Genomic DNA, 23,133 nt, shown 5'->3' on the forward strand with positions numbered 1-23,133 from the left:
GGATATTGTATGTTTTAAATGTAAGAGTCAATCTGGTAAGAACACCTTTTTCTATATAGCCTATGGCGCTGTAGAGTGGAACAAACTACCACAGCAACTCAAAGCCATACCAACCATAAATTAATTTGATAAGAATATCAAAAGCTGGCTAATGATCAAACAATATAACAATTGTTAATGTCTGTATGTATCTATGTTGTAAAAAAGGCTGCCCCTCACGGTTCTTCAGTTTCCCTTATTAAGTCCCGTTAGTTTGGCTGCTCAGCCTACCTTAGTTATCCCTCATTCATCATAGCCATGCCATTCCCAACCAATCAGAGTCCTTGTAAATATCCATCTGGACACTGCACCCGCCCACTCAGGTCAGAGTGTTATCGTCGTTCGATTGGAGAAGACGCATGTTTCTGAGGACTTTTTCATTGTCGACAGTAACACAAATGTCTGAATGTTGTGCATGGATCGAAATGTAAGTTGCGGGGGGTATTGGGGGTTTTACATGCTGTGTAATAATAGGTTATTACCACGAATTACTTCACGTTACTTTGATAAGTTTCAGCCATATGTTCTACTGTATGGCTATTAATAATCTTTAATGTTAGAGTTGCCAATACTGCTTTGCGTATTGTTTATCGTATGTAGCATTATTCTGTATTATTGCATTGGTTGCACAAATACTTTTGCAGAAGTGGTTTAATTGTTGTATTGGTAGACATAGTCTTTTGCATGCACACGCTACCACAGCGTTTTACATAGTGGTCTTTATTAAGGTGTTTTATTGTGACGTCATGGGCGAGATTCTAGAGTCATCCCAGACAGTTCTTGGAACTTGCTCATGCGCAGCGTAATTTACGACCCTAACCCTAACCCATGGCAGATCTGGTCTCAGCCTGGCAGATTCTCACACAACGCTGGAGATAGAGGGTGCCATAAATCTTAACCCTTTTGTCAATCCAAGTAATTCGTTTCTCTCTCTCTCTCCGAGGTAAATAAAGTTTATGTTTATATTGATGCTGTGTTATAGCCCTTTATAGACATGTTTTAAATGTAATGCCATTTTCCATGTATTAATGTACATAGTTATAACCCTTAACTAATACTGTTTACATGTGTGCATATCTTTGTCTTATAGAACCACAACAATAAGATTCCAAATCATTCAGATTACCAGAATCATATAAACATCCTCAAATGGAAACACATGTACGTGTCTGTGTGTGTGTGTGTGTGTGTGTGTGTGTGTGTGTGTGTGTGTGTGTGTGTGTGTGTGTGTGTGTGTGTGTGTGTGTGTGTGTGTGTGTGTGTGTGTGTGTGTGTGTGTTTGTGTGTGTGTGTGTGTGTGTGGTGGTGACTATCAAGAGTACAGTGATGGGACTCAACATCATGTTCTAACCAGACAGCACTAAACGGGGACAGACCCAAAACAATCAGTTATAAGTATATAGCGGGTGAGGGCATTCACAGCCGACCGCTCAGACGGGTGAGGGCATACCAGACAACCGTTTTTACATGGTCCTTCTAGCCGGATTTAGTGACCAACAGTTTTTTACATGACATGGTCCGTCATTTCTCCAGATTTAGTGACCAATAGTTTTTACATATGTAATGTATCTGTATATATGTAATGAATCTGTATCTGTATCTATGTCATGTATCTGTATCTATGTCATGTATCTGTATCTATGTAATGCATCTGTATCTATGTAATGTATCTGTATCTATGTAATGTATCTGTATCTATGTAATGTATCTATCAAGATTGTATCAGTCCCATAGGGCGGCGCACAATTGGCCCAGCGTCGTCCGAGTTTGGCCGGTGTAGGCCGTCATTGTAAATAAGAATCTGTTCTTAACTGACTTGCCTAGTTAAATAAAGGATAAATTAAAAAATTAAAAATGAAATACACTGAAAATACAACAACAAAAAACATAAAAACATAAAAAAGAATCATCTGTATCTATGTCATGTATCTGTATCTGTAAAATTCACCAATAGGGCCCTGTGAACATGTTTTTCTTTACATAAAAATAATGGCTGCGGTATTTTAGCAAAGAATAGACTTGAAAATAATGTGGTGTAGTCTTTAGTCCTATTCTTAGAATGCAGTATTTCCTAGAGTGAACCTGCAAGTAACCATTTCATTGTACTGTGTACCATGATGTGTATTCTCTGCATATGACAAATAAACTTGACTTGACTTAAAGCCCCCATGCAGTCTTTTTATTAGTATTTTTAAATCATCATTGTATGTCTAATATTTTATAAATATAACTCCTCCTTTGGCCCTTGAAATGCTCAGTTTGATCGTGTGGGTGTCTAAGGGTGCTTTTGTAAATTCACTCTGACTATCTACTCTGATTTCAGAGCACCCTCATCTGAGTGTGCCTGAGCGCAGAATAACTGATGAATTTATGAATGCACAACACCCGTTTGAATATGAGTAGTGTCCATGAACGTAGGCAAAAAAAAAAATGCAATTGTTTCCAGCAGCACAGTTAGTCACCAACGGTCTGGATAACATGAAAACAGCCTAACCAGCTCTGCTAGGGTGAGAAAAATGGTCAGAGTGAGGTGTTCTCATTTGTGTCTGGAAGTAGCTTGCAAGCTAGCAAACTTTAGCCAGTTAGCTTGAGTGCTTGACTGCCATTCACAATGCTTGGTTCAACCCTACTCTACAAGAGCGTCCAGTGTGTTCTCTGAATTTACAAAAGGACAATCTGACAACGCTCTGAATTCACTAATGACCCAGAGCGCACTCTGACACACTGGATGCAATTTACGAACGCACCCTAGGATGAAGATGACAAAAGTCAATCAATCAATGAAATGTATTTATAAAGCCCTTTTTACATCAGCAGATGTCACAAAGTGCTATACAGAAATCCAGCCTAAAACCCCAAACAGCAAGCAATGCAGGTGTAGATGTCACAAAAGGTGCCGTGTTGAATAGACCAAACTGCAGCGGGAATATGGATGCTCATGTTTTAATTCAAAAAAGGAGTAAAGCATCCACTGGAAAAACAATACACACGACAGGAACAGTCTTACAGGCATACAAAAACGCAGTGCAAGAACAACTACCCACAACCCCAAAGAAAAACACACACCACTATATAGAACTCCCAATCAAAGGCAACTCAACACACCTGCCTTCAATTGGGAGTCTAATCACCAACACAAACCCCTTAACATACAAAAAACCTGCCACATCCTGACCCAAAACTGATACCATCCCTCTGCTGGTCAGGACGTGACAGTAGAAGCACAGTGGCTAGGAAAAACTTCCTAGAAAGGCAGTCACCTAGGAAGAATCCTAGAGAGGAACCAGGCTCTGAGGGGTAGCCAGTCCTCTTCTGGCTGTGCCGGGTGGGGATTATAACAGTACATGGCCAAGATGTTCAAATGTTCATAGATGACCAGCAGGGTCAAATAATAATAATCACAGTGGTTGTAGAGGGTGCAACATGTCAGTACCTCAGGAGTAAATGTCAGTTGGCTTTTCAGAGCCGAGTATTCAGAGTTCGAGACAGCAGGTGCGGTAGAGAGAAAGAGTAGAAAACAGCAGGTCTGGGACAAGGTAGCACGTCCGGTGAATAGGTCAGGGAGAACAGTTGATACTGGAGCAGCAGCACGACCAGGTGGACTGGGGACAGCGACGAGTCATCAGGCCAGGTAGTCCTGAGGCATGGTCCTTGGGCTCAGGTCCTCGGGAGGGAGAGGGAGAAAGAGAGAATTAGAGAGAGCATACTTAAATTCACACTGGACACCGGATAAGACAGGAGAATTACACCAGATATAACAGACTGACCCTAGCCCCACGACACAAAATATTGCAGCATAGATACTGGAGGCTGAGACAGGAGGGGATTATAATATCCCATCATTCTTTTTATTATAATAATTTTTTTTACCCCTTTTTCTCACCAATTTCTTGGTATCCAATTGATTGTTACAGTCTTGTCTCATCGCTGCAACTCCCATACAGACTCGGGAGAAGCGAAGGTCGAGAGCCGTGCATCCTCCGAAACACAACCCAACCAAGCCGCACAGCTTCTTGACACAATGCCCACTTAACCCGGAAGCCAGCCGCACCAATGTGTTGGAGGATTCACCGTACACCTGGCAACTGTGTCAGCGTAAACATTGGTATGAACTGATTATATACATCTTGTACTTATATCTATGTACAGTCGTGGCCAAATGTTTTGAGAATGACACAATTATTAATTTTCACAAAGTCTGCTGCCTCAGTTTGTATGATGGTAATTTGCATATACTCCAGAATGTTATGAAGTGTTCAGATGAATTGCAATTAATTGCAAAGTCCCTCTTTGCCACGCAAATGAACTGAATCCCCCAAAAACATTTCCACTGCATTTCAGCCGTTCCACAAAAGGACCAGCTAACATCATGTCAGTGATTCTCTCATTAACACAGGTGTGAGTGTTGACGAGGACAAGGCTGGAGATAACTCTGTCATGCTGATTGAGTTTGAATAACAGACTGGAAGCTTCAAAAGGAGGGTGGTGCTTGGAATCATTGTTCTTCCTCTGTCAACCATGGTAACCTGCAAGGAAACACGTGCCGTCATCATTGCTTTGCACAAAAAGGGCTTCACAGGCAGTAAGATTGCCCCTAAATCAACCATTTATCGGATCATCAAGAACTTCAAGGAGAGCGGTTCAATTGTTGTGAAGAAGGCTTCAGGGCGCCCAAGAAAGTCCAGCAAGCGCCAGGACCGTCTCCTAAAGTTGATTCAGCTGCGGGATTGGGGCACCAAGCATTGATTATGCAAGAATGGGTTGCCATCAGTCAGGATGTGGCCCAGGAGTTAATTGACAGCATGCCAGGGCAGATTGCAGAGGTCTTGAAAAAGAAGGGTCAACACTGCAAATATTGACTCTTTGCATCAACTTCATGTAATTGTCAATAAAAGCCTTTGACACTTATGAAATGCTTGAAATTATACTTCAGTATTCCATAGTAACATCTGACAAAAATATCTAAAGACACTGAGGCAGTAGACTTTGTGAAAATTAATATTTGTGTCATTCTCAAAACCTTTGGCCATGACTGTATACAGTATCTCTGTTATGACAGCAATAAAATAAATAAAGAGATGTAACGCCCGTCGTTCAAATGAGACCAAGGTGCAGCGGAGGATGTGTTCATCTTCAGGAATTTATTAAAGAAAGAACACGTTAGACAAAAACAAGAAACCGACAGCCAAACAGTCCTGTCAGGTGCAAACACTAAACAGAAACAATTACCCACAAAACCCAAAGGAAAAACATGCTCCTTATGTGTGACTCCCAATGAGCAACAACGAGCTTCAGCTGTGCCTGATTGGGAGCCACACACGGCCCAAAACTAAGAAATACAAAAACATAGAGAAAGGAACATAGAACGCCCACCCAATGTAACACCCTGGCCTAACCAAAATAAAGAACAAAAAACCCCTCTCTATGGCCAGGGCGTTACAAGAGACTAGCAGGGTGACTAGCAGGGTCGCTAGCGGGAAGGGTGGGTGACTAGCAGGGTGACTAGCAGGCAGGGTGACTAGCAGGGTGACTAGCAGGGTGGCTAGCGGGAAGGGTGGGTTACTAGCAGGGTGACTAGCAGGCAGGGTGACTAGCAGGGTAACTAGCGGGCAGTGGGCAGAGTGACTAGCAGGGTGACTATCAGGGTGACCAGCAGGTTAGTTACAAGACCATTTACCTTTAAAAAAGAACTCTCTGGTCTTTACAAACTAACAGATGTACCACTGTGCAGATATAAGCCATTGCATCTGAGTTTCATCACCTCTTCCACTGAATTGTGTAAGGGCTCAGGCCTATAGGGTTGGAAGAGGGCAACCTACTGAAGTTTCTCTGATTGCATTAAAACTATGAATGATTTGGGAGTGGATCCATTTCCCCTGCTTCTCAGGATGTAATCAATTAGCACATAATACTTATTACAGGACTAGTTGAGCCTGCTTTATGTCTAGATACACATCACAGCCAGTGGCATATTGGAATGGGAACAGTGCCATCTGCAGCCCAAAACTGTAGGTTCATCGTCTCTCACTAGTCTCTCACCAGATGGCATGTTTGCCAGTCTGCTCCAATCTATTGTCAACTTCTTGAAGTGAGGCTTCTCAGTAAAGACAATCTCAGTTGACCCTTTATCTATCTCCACCTAATCAGTTATGTTCTAACATAACCATGATCAATGCATTTATACCTCATTTTTAAATGTTGTTGCAATTGTACAGACATTACAGAATATATTTCAGAGAATCATCAGATCAATTTACTTTCAATATAATTTCTTAAATCAACTTACATCATTGCCCATGTTATTTAGGCATTCGTTGCAGGGTTCATTGTAACATAGGAAGCCTAGTAGGCCTGTTTCAAAGGTATAGTTACAGAACAGGGGAAAGAAAAATGGGGATGAAAGGACCAGCATTCTATTTGCATTCTATATACTATTATTTTCCTGTGAATATCACTTCATAATTAAATGTGTCATGTGCTCAGTCATAGATATAAAGCCTATACGTGTTCTATGTGTATGTGTTCACAGCTCAGTAAAGTGAGAATAAATCAACAATAACCTTTTCCCACTAACTTCCAGAACTTCCAGACCTTTTTTGTTGTTGAGAAGCAATAATATACAAATCAGGCAATAATAAATATATCAAAACCCACGATACACAGATATAATATAACTAATAGAAAAAGGAAAAGAAAGAGATGACAGATCACATTTCATCATCAACATTTGCATTATAATATTCTACTGTACAGATACTTTTACTATGTAATTTGAGGGAATTTAATCAAGCTAAACGTTCACTCACACTATAGAAGTTTAATGAATTATTATTATTATTACATTAAGGCTTGAAATCTGAGGGTCTTCTTTGAAAATGTACACTTGTGAAATTACTCATTAGTATTAAGACATTCACAATGAAATCTGACTTATTGTTATCAAAATGTTCTAGTTTTTTTTCCCTAGGTAAAGTTATAAATAGATTTATTTGAGAAATATACAACAAGATCATCCCAGCATTTGGATATTACATTACATTCATTCAAATGGTGACACAGTGACTCAGATGTATTACCTCAAAAAGAGCCATTCTCATCCACATCTGTGAACTTCGTAATAAAGGCATTTGTTGGATATATATGTATATTAATATGAAATCCCTTCAGAATGATGGACCTCTAACCTTGTTTGGTATACAAAACCTTTAATGTATTAACCATGCTTTTTTCCAATCTACTTCCAATTAGTGAATGCCAATAAAACTTCTCTCTTGGGGCGACTCTCTTATCTATATGAGACCCACCCCTTTAGGTAGACCGGAACTTAAAATGTTTTCAATGGTAAACGACCTGAGTGAACTATCTTCATTTATCCACCATCTTTGACTGTGGAATGTTGTTTTTTTGCTTCGCGTGTGGATAAACGAGTGATTGTAGCAGTCGCGCTAACGAGGAGGAGATTTTTTAAAGCTAGCTAACCAGCGGACACATGATAAGGGCAATGACGCAAATATGTACCAACTGCCAGTTTCTCTTAACCAACAAATATATATTCACTGTGTCTTTCAAAAGAAGAAAGACCATAATCATCTGAAAAACAATATTGTTAGCCAACTGTGGTAAGCTAGCAACCCGCGGTGGTAAGGAAAAAGCATAGATTCTTTAGCGAACGTTTACAGAACTGCTCAACACGGAAGAGAAGAGGAAAATCTGGGCAGCGTTGATTTAGAATAGTTTACAATCAATTTAATATAGCTATCACGATAGGTTACCAACTTTTTTTTAGCTTGCTATCTAGCCACACTCCGTCCCAATTCTGATAGATAGCGTTGGCTGTTTTATTTTTATGTGGCCTAGCTAGCATGCTAATCGAGCGTTCCTGTTTGTAAACTGAAGTACTAGTAACCCATTTCTGTTAGTAACGTTAGTGGGGATCTTTCATGATGTGATTGCTACCAAAACTGTCAGCGATTTGGTTTAATCCAACACATTATACTGCGTTGTTTATAAGTGTTATTATCTCGAAATTACACGTTTGTCTTGTTTTGTAAGCATAACGTTAGTAGCTAGCTAAGTTGGTTAAGTAGCAATGTTTCGCAGATAGACAAATAGCTATAGCTAGTTAACTAACGTAGATGATTTATAAGATACAAACTGCCAAGTTTTTCTGTTAACAAATCAGCTAGATAAGTAACGTTAGTTTGCTAATTTATGTCTGCTGGTGAAGTGCATTGGTTGGCAAATGACGTCTGAAGGAAATTGTGGTGGCTAGCTAGAATAACATGTAGACAACTGCTAGCTAGCATGACCTAGCCAGCCAGCTAACTGTAGAAAACAGTAACGTTACGTTAGATTGTCTATCAATCACTAACTAGGTGACAGGATAGTGGAAGTAGGGTTGGCCTTGAAACTATACAGAGGGATTCATGAAAAACAGGATTCCTATCTAGCTGGGTTATAAACAAGTTAATAGACCTAACTAATGGGTAACTAGCTTTCTGCATTGGCATATTCAGACAGATTATGTTAGTTGCTAGTATACATATCTATGGAGTATTTTTGCAGATGTTTATTCTGAAAATCTATCAGGATGCATAAAGATTCAGATCTCATGAGGTTGATCACTCCAAATACATATCTGAAGAATTTACACTTGGCCACTGAAGTTGGAACAGTCGAACACAGTTACAGCGCCATGTGAGTTGGAGATGAGGAGCATTATTAAGATTCTCTGTGAAGTTAGACAGGTGTACTACAGCGTCTTGCTCTGAATGATGTTATCAGAAACCACTTTAAATTTACTGAAGTGTGACTCGAAATGTGTGAAGAAACCAACCAAAGCAGTTGTGATTTTTCTTTCAAATGAATGTTGTTATTTAGTCAGTGGGTCACCACCAGTGTGCCAAAAAGTCAATCTCCAGATAACAAAGCAAGGGTTACTTTTTTGCAAGAACTGCACCGCAAAGCAGCCCATCCCTGAAAAAGAGCATGCACGGACTCCCTTGAGATACACTAAGGATTATAAACCCGAAAGTGAAGAGAACTGTGTTATTAACTTGTTATCCTCAATGGAAGTGCCATTGTAGACACGTGACAGGGTGGCTACAACTGTGCCATTAGGAGCTCCAGCCTTAGAGGAAGCCTTGCAATCCTGGGTTGGCTGCTCTTAGGGGGACGATGGGTTCCCAAGCTTTTCAGATACTGCGGCAGGGGGTGTGGGCTTCAATCACAGGAGGCTGGTATGTGGACCCCCACCAGAGCACGTTCTCCAACTGCTTCCACCTATACCTCTGGATCTTTCTCCTGGCCTTCCCTTTCCTGCTATACATGGTGAGGATTCTTGGAGGTGACAATTTGGTTATTTCTATAGATGGAAGAATTCCTGTTCTCTAGGAATTCTCTTTAAACTGGATGTCAAGTTAGTCAGGCAGTTTTTACATACTGCACTAATAAATGTATATCAGATGGCCATTATTCAGATCAAATGAGAACTGGTTTTATCATAGAACGGAGGAGCAGAACCATGTTGGTAACAAAGTGGAACAGAGTAGGAGAGTACCATTTTCCCCTCAGTATTAATTCAAAACTGTATTTTCTTCCACACTTGGCGTCCTATTGCATCTCTTTACCTTAATGTTTGAGCTTTTGTTTACGCGTTAGTATTTACTCTAGTGAAGAGTGCTGCCTGGAAACCAGGCCTGTTATGTCCTCTCAAGCTGTCGTGGCTGTAATCTTTGTGGAGTGGTCCTTCCTAGTCTGTAATATGTCCAATATTTCCATGTGCTTGCCTATCTAGGGGAAGCGTTTGTGTTATGGTTCATTTACTGGTATTGAGGACTGGGTGTTGTTTCTGTACCCTTATCATGGGCTAGCCTACTTTGTATTCCTAGCTCTGACTCACTCTTTTTTTCTCTCTGGTCATCCTGTCCAGTCTCTCCCCCCCAGCCTTGTTGTGGCAGCTGTTTACTGTGCTGTGGTGGCAGCCTTCTTCACAGCCATAAAGGCAGTGAACTTCCACCTCCATGCCATGTTCGACCTGGGGGAGATGGTGGAGAAGAGGCAGGTCTCGCACATAACCGACGCCCCACGGCTAGAAGAGGGGGATGATGGGTCAGGAGGCCACGATGGGAACCAGCATAGGTACTGACGGATTCCATATCCTAATGGAATAATTTTTTTGTCAAACTTTGTAAAAATACAAGATGTTATTCTATGTACATCTGAGTGAAGAGGCTCATTTGTGTTGATGCTTTGAGGGCTATTATTTCACATGATTGTGGACAGATTTTGAGTTGTGTTTTTTCATGCTGGTATGTATGCTCCCCTCTCAGGGACAGCAATGTTGGTGTGGAGATGACTGTGTTCAGAAAGGTCAACTCAACACCTCCAGTTCGCTGCAGCTCCCAGCACTCTCTGTTTGGACTCAACCAGGTGTCGGTGAGAACTGACTTGCATTTACACAACACACAAACGTACTCTCTCTTAACCATTACCCTACAATTTCTGCGCCCCCGCAGAATCAAATTAACATAATAAAAAATCCCCATTAAAATTGGTCTGTTTAAGCTAGAGAATAGAGAAGTTTTTTTGCATAAGCTGCGTCCACAATACGCTGATATCGCCGTTCCAGACCTGCGGTGAAAGGTGGCAGAGCTAGAGCGGTGTTTGTCAGACCATGAGACATCCTGAAAATCGGTCTTCGACCAGTTTGGCCACTCTATTGAAAGATGAGACTCTCACAAACGTGATGGTGTTCTCCGTTTTGCTCTAGAACACTCTCAATACTCTGAAGTCGGTACAGCCTCTTCTGACAACTTCTGTCTGTAGCGTCCAAACTGTTTGGGCTACACACTAATATGACCCCTCTGTGGACAAACACGATTTTGCTCTGACACTCACAAGACTCGTCTGAAGGTCCCTGGTACCAGCAAACATGTTTTATGGAAGTGTATATGGAGATAATTTAGTGCCTAAATAAGGGATTAATACATGCATTAAAAAAAAAATGTGTTTCTTGATCTTTCTTATTTCTCTCAGATATAGGACAGACACTTCAGAACAAACTTCCTTTTGATTTATTTTTGGACCATCTGTTGGTCCATGCTGTGAATCTGTTATTCAATGCATTTCTATTGGCAAATAGCAGTAATGCCAAATTCAGTGTTTCATACAATATTTTCTTTATACATTATATCTTTTTTATACCTTAAGGGGTCTTGAAATTGAAAATGAATTAGCTAAATGATCCTTGGTATGACCATCTTAAAATAATAGCATGTTAGCTTAGAACCCCTGTATTCCCCTGCAAATTATTTATATTCCTATGATATTCTTTCTTAATCGAACAAATGTTTGTTTTTTTCCTCAGGAGTTTTTGCCCCAGCTTGATGACAGTAGAGGCTCCAAGGGTATAGTATATATAATCTAACCCCACTCTAACCTCAGTGTTGTGGTTGGGTAAAGCTGATCTGACTGACGGATGATAATTTTTTTTGTCCAACATGGTTAGCAGTCTAATTTAGGGACTGCTTCTTCTCTTCTCAGATATCAAGGATCTGATGCGAGAGCAATGCAGCAATAACTTGATTGTCACGTCAGCTCGCCGGGAGATCTTCTGCCACAGCTCCCAGGACCCCATCCGTAAGGATTACACTGCAAATAGACATCTCGTATTTTGTCCATGTTAGTCTTTTCTTTGGCATGTGTGTACTAAGTTTGGGCTTTCACTTACAGATGTTGCCAACATGGTCCCGTCCTGCTTGGCTGCTGCTGTAGGGGGAGAGTTCCCTGATCTAAGGGGAGTGGGAACAGGGATAGCAGGGGGATTTGGTAGCTTCCAACCTGGGATGTGCATCTCTATCCCCCCGTCCCCCTCCAGTCAGGAAGACGGAGGAGATAAGGGCCAATTGGAGGAGATTGAGGGCATGCTGGAGCAGCTGTCTCAGCAGAGTCCTGAGGAGCCCTACTCCCCCTTGGGCCCCTCTGCTGAGTCAGAGAGCCTGGGGGATGCTCCCATCAGCCCTCTCATAAAGAGCAGTCTGAGTGAGGAGCTAAGTGAAAACCTGCTTGGGCTGGGCCTTGACCCCGTGGCCTTCGCCCCGGGAACAGAGCACCCAGGCAGCCGCAGTGGGGTGGCCATGACTGCCGGCTCCACAGACAGCTGCTTCAGCGGGGGCGGAGCGACCACGGACCGTGAGACCCTCAGCACAGTCAGCAGCTACCGCAGTGAGAAGACTGACTCCACCCAGCTGGAGAGCCCTTCACTCAGCCTGCCACATAACATAGACTCAGGGGCGCCAACCTCTGCCCCAGCCCTGGGCACCAGTACCCTAGAGCCAGCAGAGGAGCCTGTACTGCAGGGGGGCAGTGATACTGATGATCTGTCGGACAGCGAACTTCTGCGCTCCCCCTCCAAAGAGCTCTCTCTGGGCCAGGGGCTTGATAAGACACTAGTGGAAGGGGAAGATTTGCCACCTGTCCCCTCAGATATTACACAGCCCCCCTCCCTCCAGGACTTGTCTCCCTCCAGTAGTGGGCACTCAGAGGCATGTGATCTGGACAGGACGGTCCCCGTCCCCCCCCTCCCCCCTCCGCGGCAGGCTAGCTCGTTGCCGTCAGGGCTGGCCCTGGGTCTAGTGTCTTCTGAACCTGATCATCCTGTCTCCTCTATCCCCTTCCTGCCCTCTGAGCAGCCCTTTCTGCTGGCCCAGCAGGTGGTGCGCCCCAAAGACTTGAAGCTGCTGCGGACCGGTGGTGGTTGTGTTGGCCACCAGCCTGGCCGCAGGAAAGCCCCTCGCAAGCGAGCTGGAGGGGGAAGCAGCAGCTTTGACTGTGGCTCCTACAGGAGGCACCACGGACAGCACAGAGACTACATCCCAGTGCGCAGTCGGCTGGGGGCTAAGACCTACAGCGAGAACCTCTTTGAGGACTCCAGTGACGAGGATGACGGCTCCAGTCTGGGCTCCCAGAGACACTACAGCTCTGACGATGATGATTCCAGCTCCTCTACCTCCTGCTACTCCCCCAACCTCGCTAACGCTGGCGTTACGAACCCGCCCCCCTCCACCCAGCTGCCCATCCCCAGGGAAGGAACGTTGTCCGAGACGTCTGGCCCCATCCACTCCCAGAGGCCACAGAGGTCAGCCAGCACGGCTAGTGCTAAGACTCATGCCAGGGTGCTCAGTATGGACGAGGCCGGTGGGGGCCACACTAACACTGTGGTCCTGCCCTCCACCATGCTGACCTCCTCCACCCCTGCCCCACGACCCCTCACCATCTCCAAGTCAGACCTGGAGGCCCGGACTAGCCACACAGACGGCTTCCCTGGAACTCACCACCATCGCCTGGACTCTCTGGGAGGCTCCTGGGCTGGCAACCAGATGGGCTGGAGGGCCGGGGAACTGGTGGAGGAGGGAGCTGTGGGGGGAGGTGACACATACTATTCACGCTAACTTTGGCCCTGTATTCATAAAGTGTGCTGATCTAGGAACAGGTCCTCCGTGTCTATTCATTATAATCTAAAAGGCTAAACTGATTCTAGATTAGCACTCCTACTCTGATTCCCACTCTGTCCCATTCAAGATGGAAAGCTCTGAAATGTGAAACTCAACAAAAAAAATGGCAACAAATAACACTCAAACTTTAATTTACCTGCTAGCACTGTCTTGGCTTTACCTGCTAGCACTGTCTTGGCTTTACCTGCTAGCACTGGCTTGGCTTTACCTACTAGCACTGGCTTGGCTTTACCTGCTAGCACTGGCTTGGCTTTACCTGCTAGCACTGGCTTGGCTTTACCTGCTAGCACTGGCTTGGCTTTACCTGCTAGCACTGGCTTGGCTTTACCTGCTAGCACTGGCTTGGCTTTACCTGCTAGCACTGGCTTGGCTGATAACTACCTTATTGAGGAGAAATGTACTTACTACGACTGTGATATGTGTTTGTCTCACCTAGCGATCTTAAGATGAATGCACTAACTGTAAATTGCTCTGGATAAGAGCGTCTGTTAAATGACTCAAGTGTCATTGAAAGATTGATTGTTTGCTGTATTTACTAGATTAATAAGGGCCAGGTTGGTATTTCTAGAACTTAACATCTGAAATGTACATCCTGGTACTAATGTGAGTATCTGCTGCCTCAGCCCTGGCCCCAGAGGAGGGGGGCAAGCGGGACTCAGTGAGCAGTGTGAAGAGGACCCAGGCCATCCGCAGGCGACACAACGCGGGGAGCAATCCCACACCACCCCCCTCTACCATGGGCTCCCCACCCAGGTTGGTCTAGTGTAACACTTCCACACCATCCGCTCTAGCCATGTCCCTTATGCCAATCATCTCTGTATGTCCATGCTACATAAAGGCCATCTCCTGTGTCTTCCTGTAGTCTCCAGGACCTCCAGCGTGCCCGTACCTCCTCACACTCACGGACCCGGACCCTGCCCTCTGCCTTACAATTTGCCACCTCACTACTGCTGCCCCGCGCGGGGGTCCACGAGGCCTCTACCTTCGACGACACCACAGAGGGGGCTGTGCACTACTTCTATGACGAGGGTGGTGAGTGTGGGGATGTTAGACACTACTTCTATGACGAGGGTGGTGAGTGTGGGGATGTTAGACACTACTTCTATGACGAGGGTGGTGAGTGTGGGGATGTTAGACACTACTTCTATGACGAGGGTAGTGAGTGTGGGGATGTTAGACACTACTTCTATGACGAGGGTGGTGAGTGTGGGGATGTTAGACACTACTTCTATGATGAGGGTGGTGAGTGGGGATTTTAGACACTACTTCTATGACGAGGGTGGTGAGTGTGGGGATTTTAGACACTACTTCTATGACGAGGGTGGTGAGTGTGGGGATGTTAGACACTACTTCTATGACGAGGGTGGTGAGTGTGGGGATGTTAGACACTACTTCTATGACGAGGGTGGTGAGTGTGGGGATGTTAGACACTACTTATGACGAGGGTGGTGAGTGTGGGGATGTCAGACACTACTTCTATGACGAGGGTGGTGAGTGTGGGGATGTTAGACACTACTATGACGAGGGTGGTGAGTGTGGGGATGTCAGACACTACTTCTATGACGAGGGTGGTGAGTGTGGGGATGTCAGACACTACTTCTATGACGAGGGTGGTGAGTGTGGGGATGTCAGACACTACTTCTATGACGAGGGTGGTGAGTGTGGGGATGTCAGACACTACTTCTATGACGAGGGTGGTGAGTGTGGGGATGTTAGACACTACTTCTATGACGAGGGTGGTGAGTGTGGGGATTTTAGACACTACTTCTATGACGAGGGTGGTGAGTGTGGGGATGTTAGACACTACTTCTATGACGAGGGTGGTGAGTGTGGGGATTTTAGACACTACTTCTATGACGAGGGTGGTGAGTGTGGGGATTTTAGACACTACTTCTATGACGAGGGTGGTGAGTGTGGGGATGTTAGACACTACTTCTATGACAAGGGTGGTGAGTGTGGGGATGTTAGACACTACTTCTATGACGAGGGTGGTGAGTGTGGGGATGTTAGACACTACTTCTATGACGAGGGTGGTGAGTGTGGGGATGTTAGACACTACTATGACGAGGGTGGTGAGTGTGGGGATGTCAGACACTACTTCTATGACGAGGGTGGTGAGTGTGGGGATGTCAGACACTACTTCTATGACGAGGGTGGTGAGTGTGGGGATGTCAGACACTACTTCTATGACGAGGGTGGTGAGTGTGGGGATGTCAGACACTACTTCTATGACGGGGGTGGTGAGTGTGGGGATGTTAGACACTACTTCTATGACGAGGGTGGTGAGTGTGGGGATGTTAGACACTACTTCTATGACGAGGGTGGTGAGTGTGGGGATGTTAGACACTACTTCTATGACGAGGGTGGTGAGTGTGGGGATTTTAGACACTACTTCTATGACGAGGGTGGTGAGTGTGGGGATGTTAGACACTACTTCTATAACGAGGGTGGTGAGTGTGGGGATTTTAGACACTACTTCTATGACGAGGGTGGTGAGTGTGGGGATTTTAGACACTACTTCTATGACGAGGGTGGTGAGTGTGGGGATGTTAGACACTACTTCTATGACGAGGGTGGTGAGTGTGGGGATGTTAGACACTACTTCTATGACGAGGGTGGTGAGTGTGGGGATTTTAGACACTACTTCTATGACGAGGGTGGTGAGTGTGGGGATGTTAGACACTACTTCTATGACGAGGGTGGTGAGTGTGGGGATGTTAGACACTACTTCTATGACGAGGGTGGTGAGTGTGGGGATGTTAGACACTACTTCTATGACGAGGGTGGTGAGTGTGGGGATGTCAGACACTACTTCTATGACGAGGGTGGTGAGTGTGGGGATGTTAGACTGGGGCTAGCTTTAGGAAAGGGAAGAGTTAGATTCTTCGGGGGTGATTCTGTCCCAGTTCACACTGTAGTGGATCCTCTCCATTCATTGCTGTTTGTTTTTTCAGGAGTGAAGAGATCGTACACGTTTGGACCTGCTGGAGGCGGTTATGAGGACCCAGTGGCGTAAGTGTCTCTCTGATGAGCCTCAGACTTTTTGTTTGAAACTGATGTTGATATAATGTCTTAGCCCCTCCCTCTTTTTCTCCTCTTAGGGAGCGGGAAAGACAGTCCCAGTCCTCCAGCTTCACCTCCAATGATGTCCAGGATGGGGCACCGGTGCTCACAGTGCTCCAGCCCAGGCCTGTGGTTCTGCAGGGCATGCAGGTGCGCAGGGTGCCCCTGGAGATGTCAGATATGCCAGAGGTGAGACACCGTTAGAATTTGTTTCAGCAGCGTATCATGTATTTTTGACAAATCAACCCGCTGGACATTTCTTGTATATGGCTTTGGTTTTTGTAGAATATGCATGATATTTGTCTCAAACCCACGCCCCTGTGTCTAGTTTGACCTGGACCATGAATCTCTGCATGAGTCCCAGGAGAACACGCTGATGATCGAAGAGAAGGCCAAGCCCAAACACTACTACCGCTTCTGGGTGCTGCCAGGCAAGTGGCTGAGGGTGCGTTACGACCGTCTGGCCCTGCTGGCACTACTGGACAGGTGAGGCACAGCAGTTAGCTAGTTTATCTCAGTGGTAAAATCACCCAATGAAAAACAGCATCTAGCTAGTTTATCTCAGTGGTAAAAGCACCCAATGAACCACAGCAGCTAGCTAGTTTATCTCAGTGGTAAAATCACCCAATGAACCACAGCAGCTAGCTAGTTTATCTCAGTGGTAAAATCACCCAATGAACCACAGCAGCTAGCTAGTTTATCTCAGTGGTAAAATCACCCAATGAACCACAGCAGCTAGCTAGTTTATCTCAGTGGTAAAATCACCCAATGAACCACAGCAGCTAGCTAGTTTATCTCAGTGGTAAAATCACCCAATGAACCACAGCAGCTAGCTAGTTTATCTCAGTGGTAAAATCACCCAATGAACCACAGCAGCTAGCTAGTTTATCTCAGTGGTAAAATCACCCAATGAACCACAGCAGCTAGCTAGTTTATCTCAGTGGTAAAATCACCCAATGAACCACAGCAGCTAGCTAGTTTATCTCAGTGGTAAAATCACCCAATGAACCACAGCAGCTAGCTAGTTTATCTCAGTGGTAAAATCACCCAATGAACCACAGCAGCTAGCTAGTTTATCTCAGTGGTAAAATCACCCAATGAACCACAGCAGCTAGCTAGTTTATCTCAGTGGTAAAATCACCCAATGTTTGTCATCGTTATTGAGGAGAAAGCCATAGTTCAGTTAGAGGTCTATACTGTGGAGAGACATTGTTAGGGTTTCAAAACTTGGGAAATTTGGTAAAGTTACTGGAATTTTGCAACCTTTAACAGTATAAACGACCTCCTACTGTATCTTCCATTGTGTGTCACCTGTAGGAACCGTGGTGTAGGAGAGAATGTGTTTGCGGTGGTGCTGGCCAGCATGGTGGCCTTCCTGGGGTTCCTGCTCCTCTTGCAGGGTTTCTTCAGGGACATCTGGGTCTTCCAGTTCTGCCTGGTCATCGCCAGCTGTCAGTACTCACTACTAAAGGTACGCAACACAAGTCGTAAGGAATCAAGTCCCTATTCAATTCCTATTCCCTTTTTTTATTAATACAGGTATCTGGTCCTATTTATTCATCAACTGCCGATGCATTTTAGGTGTTTAAACTGTTATAAACCAGCGTTAACTTGAAGTGAAGTAATGTGTTAGTGTCTGAACTGACACTTTGGTCTCTTTCCTCAGAGTGTTCAACCAGATGCAGCCTCGCCAATGCATGTAGGTAGATGTCATCCAAACATCTGACTTGGTCATTATCCACTTTGGAACCGTTCCATTGTTGATTCTTGTTTTGATGACACAACCTGATGACTGTCTGGTCTAACCCATCAGGGCCATAACTGGGTCATCGTGTACAGTCGGCCCGTCTACTTCTGCCTGTGCTGTGCTCATGTCTGGGTGTTCGACCTGGCTGGGCGCTCGGGCCACCTGCAGCCCTTCTCCCTCTACGGCGTCACCTTCTTCTCCACTCACTTCCTGCTCTGTGCCAGGGACGTGCTCATAGGTCAGTCCGAGTTAGACTCTTCTAGCTGTGCGCTTTTGCAGATGTATTATGACCAACAGACCCACTCACACACTTTCTCTATCTCTTTCTTCCCCCCAGTGTTCACCTTGTGTTTCCCCATCATTTTCCTGTTTGGGCTTGTACCTCAGGTCAACACCTTCCTCATGTGTCTTCTGGAGCAGGTCGACATGCACATTTTTGGGGGAACGGGTAAGACTGGTCCATAACATTCACTGTAATTCACAGTTACACACAACATACTGTCATTGTTGAGTGATGCCTGTTGACCTTGTTGTGTGTGTTCCTCTCCACAGCCACCACCAGCCCCCTGTCGTCTCTGTACAGCCTGTTACGCAGTGTGTTGGTGACCGCGCTGCTCTATGGGTTCTGTCTTGGTGCTATCATTGCTCCCTGGGAACATCCCCATGTGCCAGTACTGTTCTCAGTGTTCTGTGGTCTGCTCCTGGCCTTCTCCTACCACCTGAGCCGCCAAAGCAGCGACCCCATCATCCTGTGGTCTGTGTACCTCTACTACCTGTATATACCTAGTGGTACCTTGTCGTACATGTAGCTAACATTCCCAGATCCTAGCTGTCATTTGAACAACCTCTCCATTCCTCTTCTCTCATGTTCAACATCTCCCTGTATGTGTTTTGCTCTAGGTCTCTGGTCCGCTCCAAGTTCTTTCCTGAGCTGCTGGGTCGGACCCCTGAGGAGCCTCCTCTGGAGATCAAAGACCCCCTGCCTGAGAAACTACGCAACTCTGTGGTAAGTTGCGTCCCAAATGGCTCCATATTCACTATATAGTGCACTACTATTGACCAAGGTCCATGTGGGATGCATACCAAGACATCCCTCTCTGCTGTTGGTGTTCTGAGGTTTTAAAACTCGTCTCTCTGTCTGTGTTTTACAGAAAGAGATTTTCCACTCTGACCTAGTCATGTGTCCCCTCATGGCTGTCATCACGTTTGCCGTCAGTGCCAGCACTGTCTTCATCGCTCTGCAGGTCAGTCAACACCTGGTCGACCAGATATGGAAGAAATGGGATGTTTCAATGTATAGAGGGAGTCCTTCTGATTGGTTATGGCACTCCGCAGTGTGAGTGTGTGTTCTCTGAGACCTCCTGTTCCTCCTCTCCCCTCCAGCCTGCTCTAAGTTACATCCTGTACATGGTGGCCGGGGGGGTGGGCTTCCTCACACACTACCTGCTGCCTCAGCTCCGCAAGCAGCTGCCCTGGTTCTGCCTGGCCCACCCTGTCCTCCGTTCTCGAGAGTACAGCCAGTTTGAGGTCCGCGGTGAGTAGCAACCCACCCACCTCTAAACTCACTCACACATCCGTAAGAATTGTGTCAAGGCCTCAGGTTTGTCATCGATGTTTTGCTGTGCCCTGTTCCTCCCAGATGCCGCCCAGCTGATGTGGTTTGAGAAGCTGTATGCGTGGTTGCAGTGTTTGGAGAAGTATTTAATCTACCCGGCGGTGGTGCTCAACTCCCTCACTACAGAAGCCCAGCTTGTCAGCCAGAACCCAATGAAACTGAACATCTAGTAAGCAACCCAGCCATCCCATACCAACCTCCTCACCATACAGACACCCTCCTCTTCTGAATCTCATCCCATCCATCCGTCTAATCAGAGTTCAGTGAGAACACGCTTTGTATTTGCATCATATGTATTTTAATGTCTCCCCCTCCTCTCTGTTCCCTCCTCCAGTGGCCGTGCTCTGTTCATCTCTCTGGCGGGGATGAAGCTGCTGCGTTCGTCGTTCTGTGCCCCGTCCCTGCAGTACGTCACGCTGTGCTTTACCGCCCTATTCTTCCTCTTCGACTACCCACACTTCTCAGAGACCTTCCTGCTCGACTATTACCTCATGTCTATCCTCTTCAGCAAGGTACCTGCCACCGCCTAGCTCCGCGTACTCCTCCCTGGGACTTTGTTTTAGCACACATTCAACCAAATGAATTCATCTGCACATACTGAACTGTGTTTAGTTGTAATGCACTGACCTCAAGTCATTTCTGGCTGTGCTGGATTGCTGACATTGGATTGTATGGTTTCTCTTGATAGCTCTGGGACCTGCTCTACAAGCTGCGTTTTGTTCTCACCTACATCGCTCCCTGGCAGATCACCTGGGGCTCCGCCTTCCACGCCTTCGCCCAGCCCTTCGCTGTGCCCCGTATCCCTCTACCCTGGCACTGGGATCTGTAAACTTTTTGAACTTAACAAGGATGTAGTCTTTCTGCGCTACCACTTGCTCATTTGCCAGTGGAACAAAGTGTATAATAACAGTAAATGCTGTGTCCATTGGCTGCACTGTGTTAGTGGTGTCTGTCAGAACTCCTTAACCCCCTCTACTCCTCAGACTCAGCCATGCTGTTTGTCCAGGCTGTGTTCTCTGCTCTCTTCTCCACCCCCCTCAACCCTGTCCTGGGCAGTGCTGTGTTCATCACCTCCTACACCAGGCCTGTCAAGTTCTGGGAGAGAGACTACAAGTGAGTTCTTCCCTTTTCCAGGAGTCAGGGAGATGTAGAGATGTAACCGGAGGCTGTCCAGGACACCAGCAGTTGATGGGGTGTTTTTTTGCAGTTAAGAGGTTAATGTTAACCTGATGAAGGAGATGAATGCCATGTCTAAATCCATCTGTTGCAGTGATAGCTAGCTGACTGCATTATCCTTATACACAGCCGTCACCTGTCTCATGACTAGTACAACAAACGCTGACGCTACACTTCCAAGTATATCTGACCAAATTATGAAAGACAAGCATTGTATTTTGAATTCTGTAAAGTGTGGAAGAGGTGAAAAAGGATTGTTGTCTATCAACAATGACAAGCCACTGGGGTCTGACAACTTGGATGGAAAATTCCTGAGGATAATAGCAGATGATATTGCCACTACTATTTGCCATATTTCCAATTTAAGCCTAATAGAAAGTGTGTGCCCTCAGGCCTGGAGGGAAGCAAAAGTTATTCCCCTACATAAAAATAGTAAAGCCCCCTTAACTGGCTCAAATAGCCGGCCAATCAGCCTGTTACCAAAACGTTTGCTATTTATGCTATACAATGCTATTATACAGTAAACAAATTGACAACAGACTTTCAGCACGCTTATAGGGGAGGACATTCAACAAGCACAGCACTTAGACAAATGATTGATGGGGGGGGGGGAAAGATTGGGGGGGCTGTTTTGTTAGACATCAGTTCGGCTTTTGACTTTATCGATAATAGTCTGTTGCTGGAAAAATGTATGTGTTATGGCTTTACACTCCCTGCTATATTGTGGATAAAGAGGTACCTGTCTAACAGAACACAGAGGGTGTTCTTTTTAATGGAAGCCTCTCCAACATAATCCTGGTAGAATCAGGCATTCCCCAGGGCAGCTGTCTAGGCCCCTGAATTTTTTCAATCTTTACTAATGACCTGCCACTGGCTTTGAGGAATGCCAGTGTGTCTATGTATGTGGATGACTCAACACTATACACGTCAGCTACTACAGCAACTGAAATGACTGCAACACTTAATAAAAAGCTGCAGTTAGTTTCAGAATGAGTGGCAAGGAATAAGTTAGCCCTAAACATTTCAAAAACTAAAAGCATTGTATTTGGGGCAAATAATTCACTCAACCCTAAACTTCAACTAAATCTTGTAATGAATAATGTGGAAATTGAGCAAGTAGAGGAGACTAAACTGCATGGAGTAACACTGGATTGTAAACTGTCATAGTAAAAACATATTGATACAACAGTAGCTAAGATGGGGAGAGGTCTGCTCTGCATTCTTAACAACACTATCAACAAGGCAGGTCTTACAGGCCCTAGTTTTGTAATACCTGGAATACTGTTCAGTCGTGTGGTCAGGTGACACAAGGACTTAGGAAAATTGCAATGGGCTCAGAACAGGGCAGCACAGCTGGCCCTTGGCTGTACACAGAGAGCTAACATTAATAATGTGCATGTCATAATATGCATGGCAAAGTGGAGGAGAGATTGAGTTCATCACTACTTGTATTTGTGAGATGTGTTGAAGCACCGAGCTGTCTGTTTGAACTACTGGCACACAACTCAGACACCCATGCATACCCCACAAGACATTCCACCAGAGGTCTCTACTGTCCCCAGAACAGACTATGGGAAGTGCACAGTACTACATAGAGCCATGACTACAAGGAACTTTATTCCACATTAAGTAACACATGCCAGCAGTTAAATTAGATTTTAAAAAAACAGATCAAAATACACCTTATGGAGCAGCGGGGCCTGTGAAGCAACACAAACATAGACACATGCATACAAACACACAATAACATACGCAGCATACAAACACACAATAACATACACACTATACACACATGTACACATGGATTTTGTATTATAGATATGTGGGAATAGAGGCCTGAGGGCACACACTTAATCTGTTATGAATGTATTCTAATGTTTTTAAAATGTATAACTGCCTTAATTTTGCTGGACTTTAGGAAGAGTGCCTTGGCAGCAACTAATGGGGGATCCATAATAAATCCAAATACCGTAATTTCC

General features: G+C 45.1%; 1 protein-coding gene across 1 annotated transcript in view; it reads left to right on the top strand.

The window, feature by feature from the left end:
• The first annotated feature begins 7,409 nt into the window (after nt 1-7,409).
• Nucleotides 7,410-23,133, top strand: part of LOC106563697 (pecanex-like protein 3) — a 34,077-nt gene continuing 18,353 nt past the window's right edge. Inside the window, exons 1-23 of the mRNA XM_045690108.1 lie at nt 7,410-9,369; nt 9,971-10,179; nt 10,371-10,476; nt 11,408-11,447; nt 11,584-11,679; nt 11,773-13,467; nt 14,177-14,306; nt 14,416-14,585; nt 16,508-16,565; nt 16,655-16,805; nt 16,945-17,102; nt 17,934-18,087; nt 18,283-18,315; nt 18,430-18,601; nt 18,701-18,811; nt 18,916-19,117; nt 19,264-19,369; nt 19,515-19,607; nt 19,747-19,897; nt 20,003-20,147; nt 20,313-20,490; nt 20,667-20,775; nt 20,962-21,091. Coding sequence (XP_045546064.1) covers nt 9,217-9,369; nt 9,971-10,179; nt 10,371-10,476; nt 11,408-11,447; nt 11,584-11,679; nt 11,773-13,467; nt 14,177-14,306; nt 14,416-14,585; nt 16,508-16,565; nt 16,655-16,805; nt 16,945-17,102; nt 17,934-18,087; nt 18,283-18,315; nt 18,430-18,601; nt 18,701-18,811; nt 18,916-19,117; nt 19,264-19,369; nt 19,515-19,607; nt 19,747-19,897; nt 20,003-20,147; nt 20,313-20,490; nt 20,667-20,775; nt 20,962-21,091 — 4,550 coding nt within the window. The 5' untranslated portion in view covers nt 7,410-9,216. The remainder of the gene's footprint in view (nt 9,370-9,970; nt 10,180-10,370; nt 10,477-11,407; nt 11,448-11,583; nt 11,680-11,772; nt 13,468-14,176; nt 14,307-14,415; nt 14,586-16,507; nt 16,566-16,654; nt 16,806-16,944; nt 17,103-17,933; nt 18,088-18,282; nt 18,316-18,429; nt 18,602-18,700; nt 18,812-18,915; nt 19,118-19,263; nt 19,370-19,514; nt 19,608-19,746; nt 19,898-20,002; nt 20,148-20,312; nt 20,491-20,666; nt 20,776-20,961; nt 21,092-23,133) is intronic.

Source organism: Salmo salar, chromosome ssa11 (genome assembly GCF_905237065.1).
Source record: "Salmo salar chromosome ssa11, Ssal_v3.1, whole genome shotgun sequence".
NCBI lineage: Eukaryota > Metazoa > Chordata > Actinopteri > Salmoniformes > Salmonidae > Salmo > Salmo salar.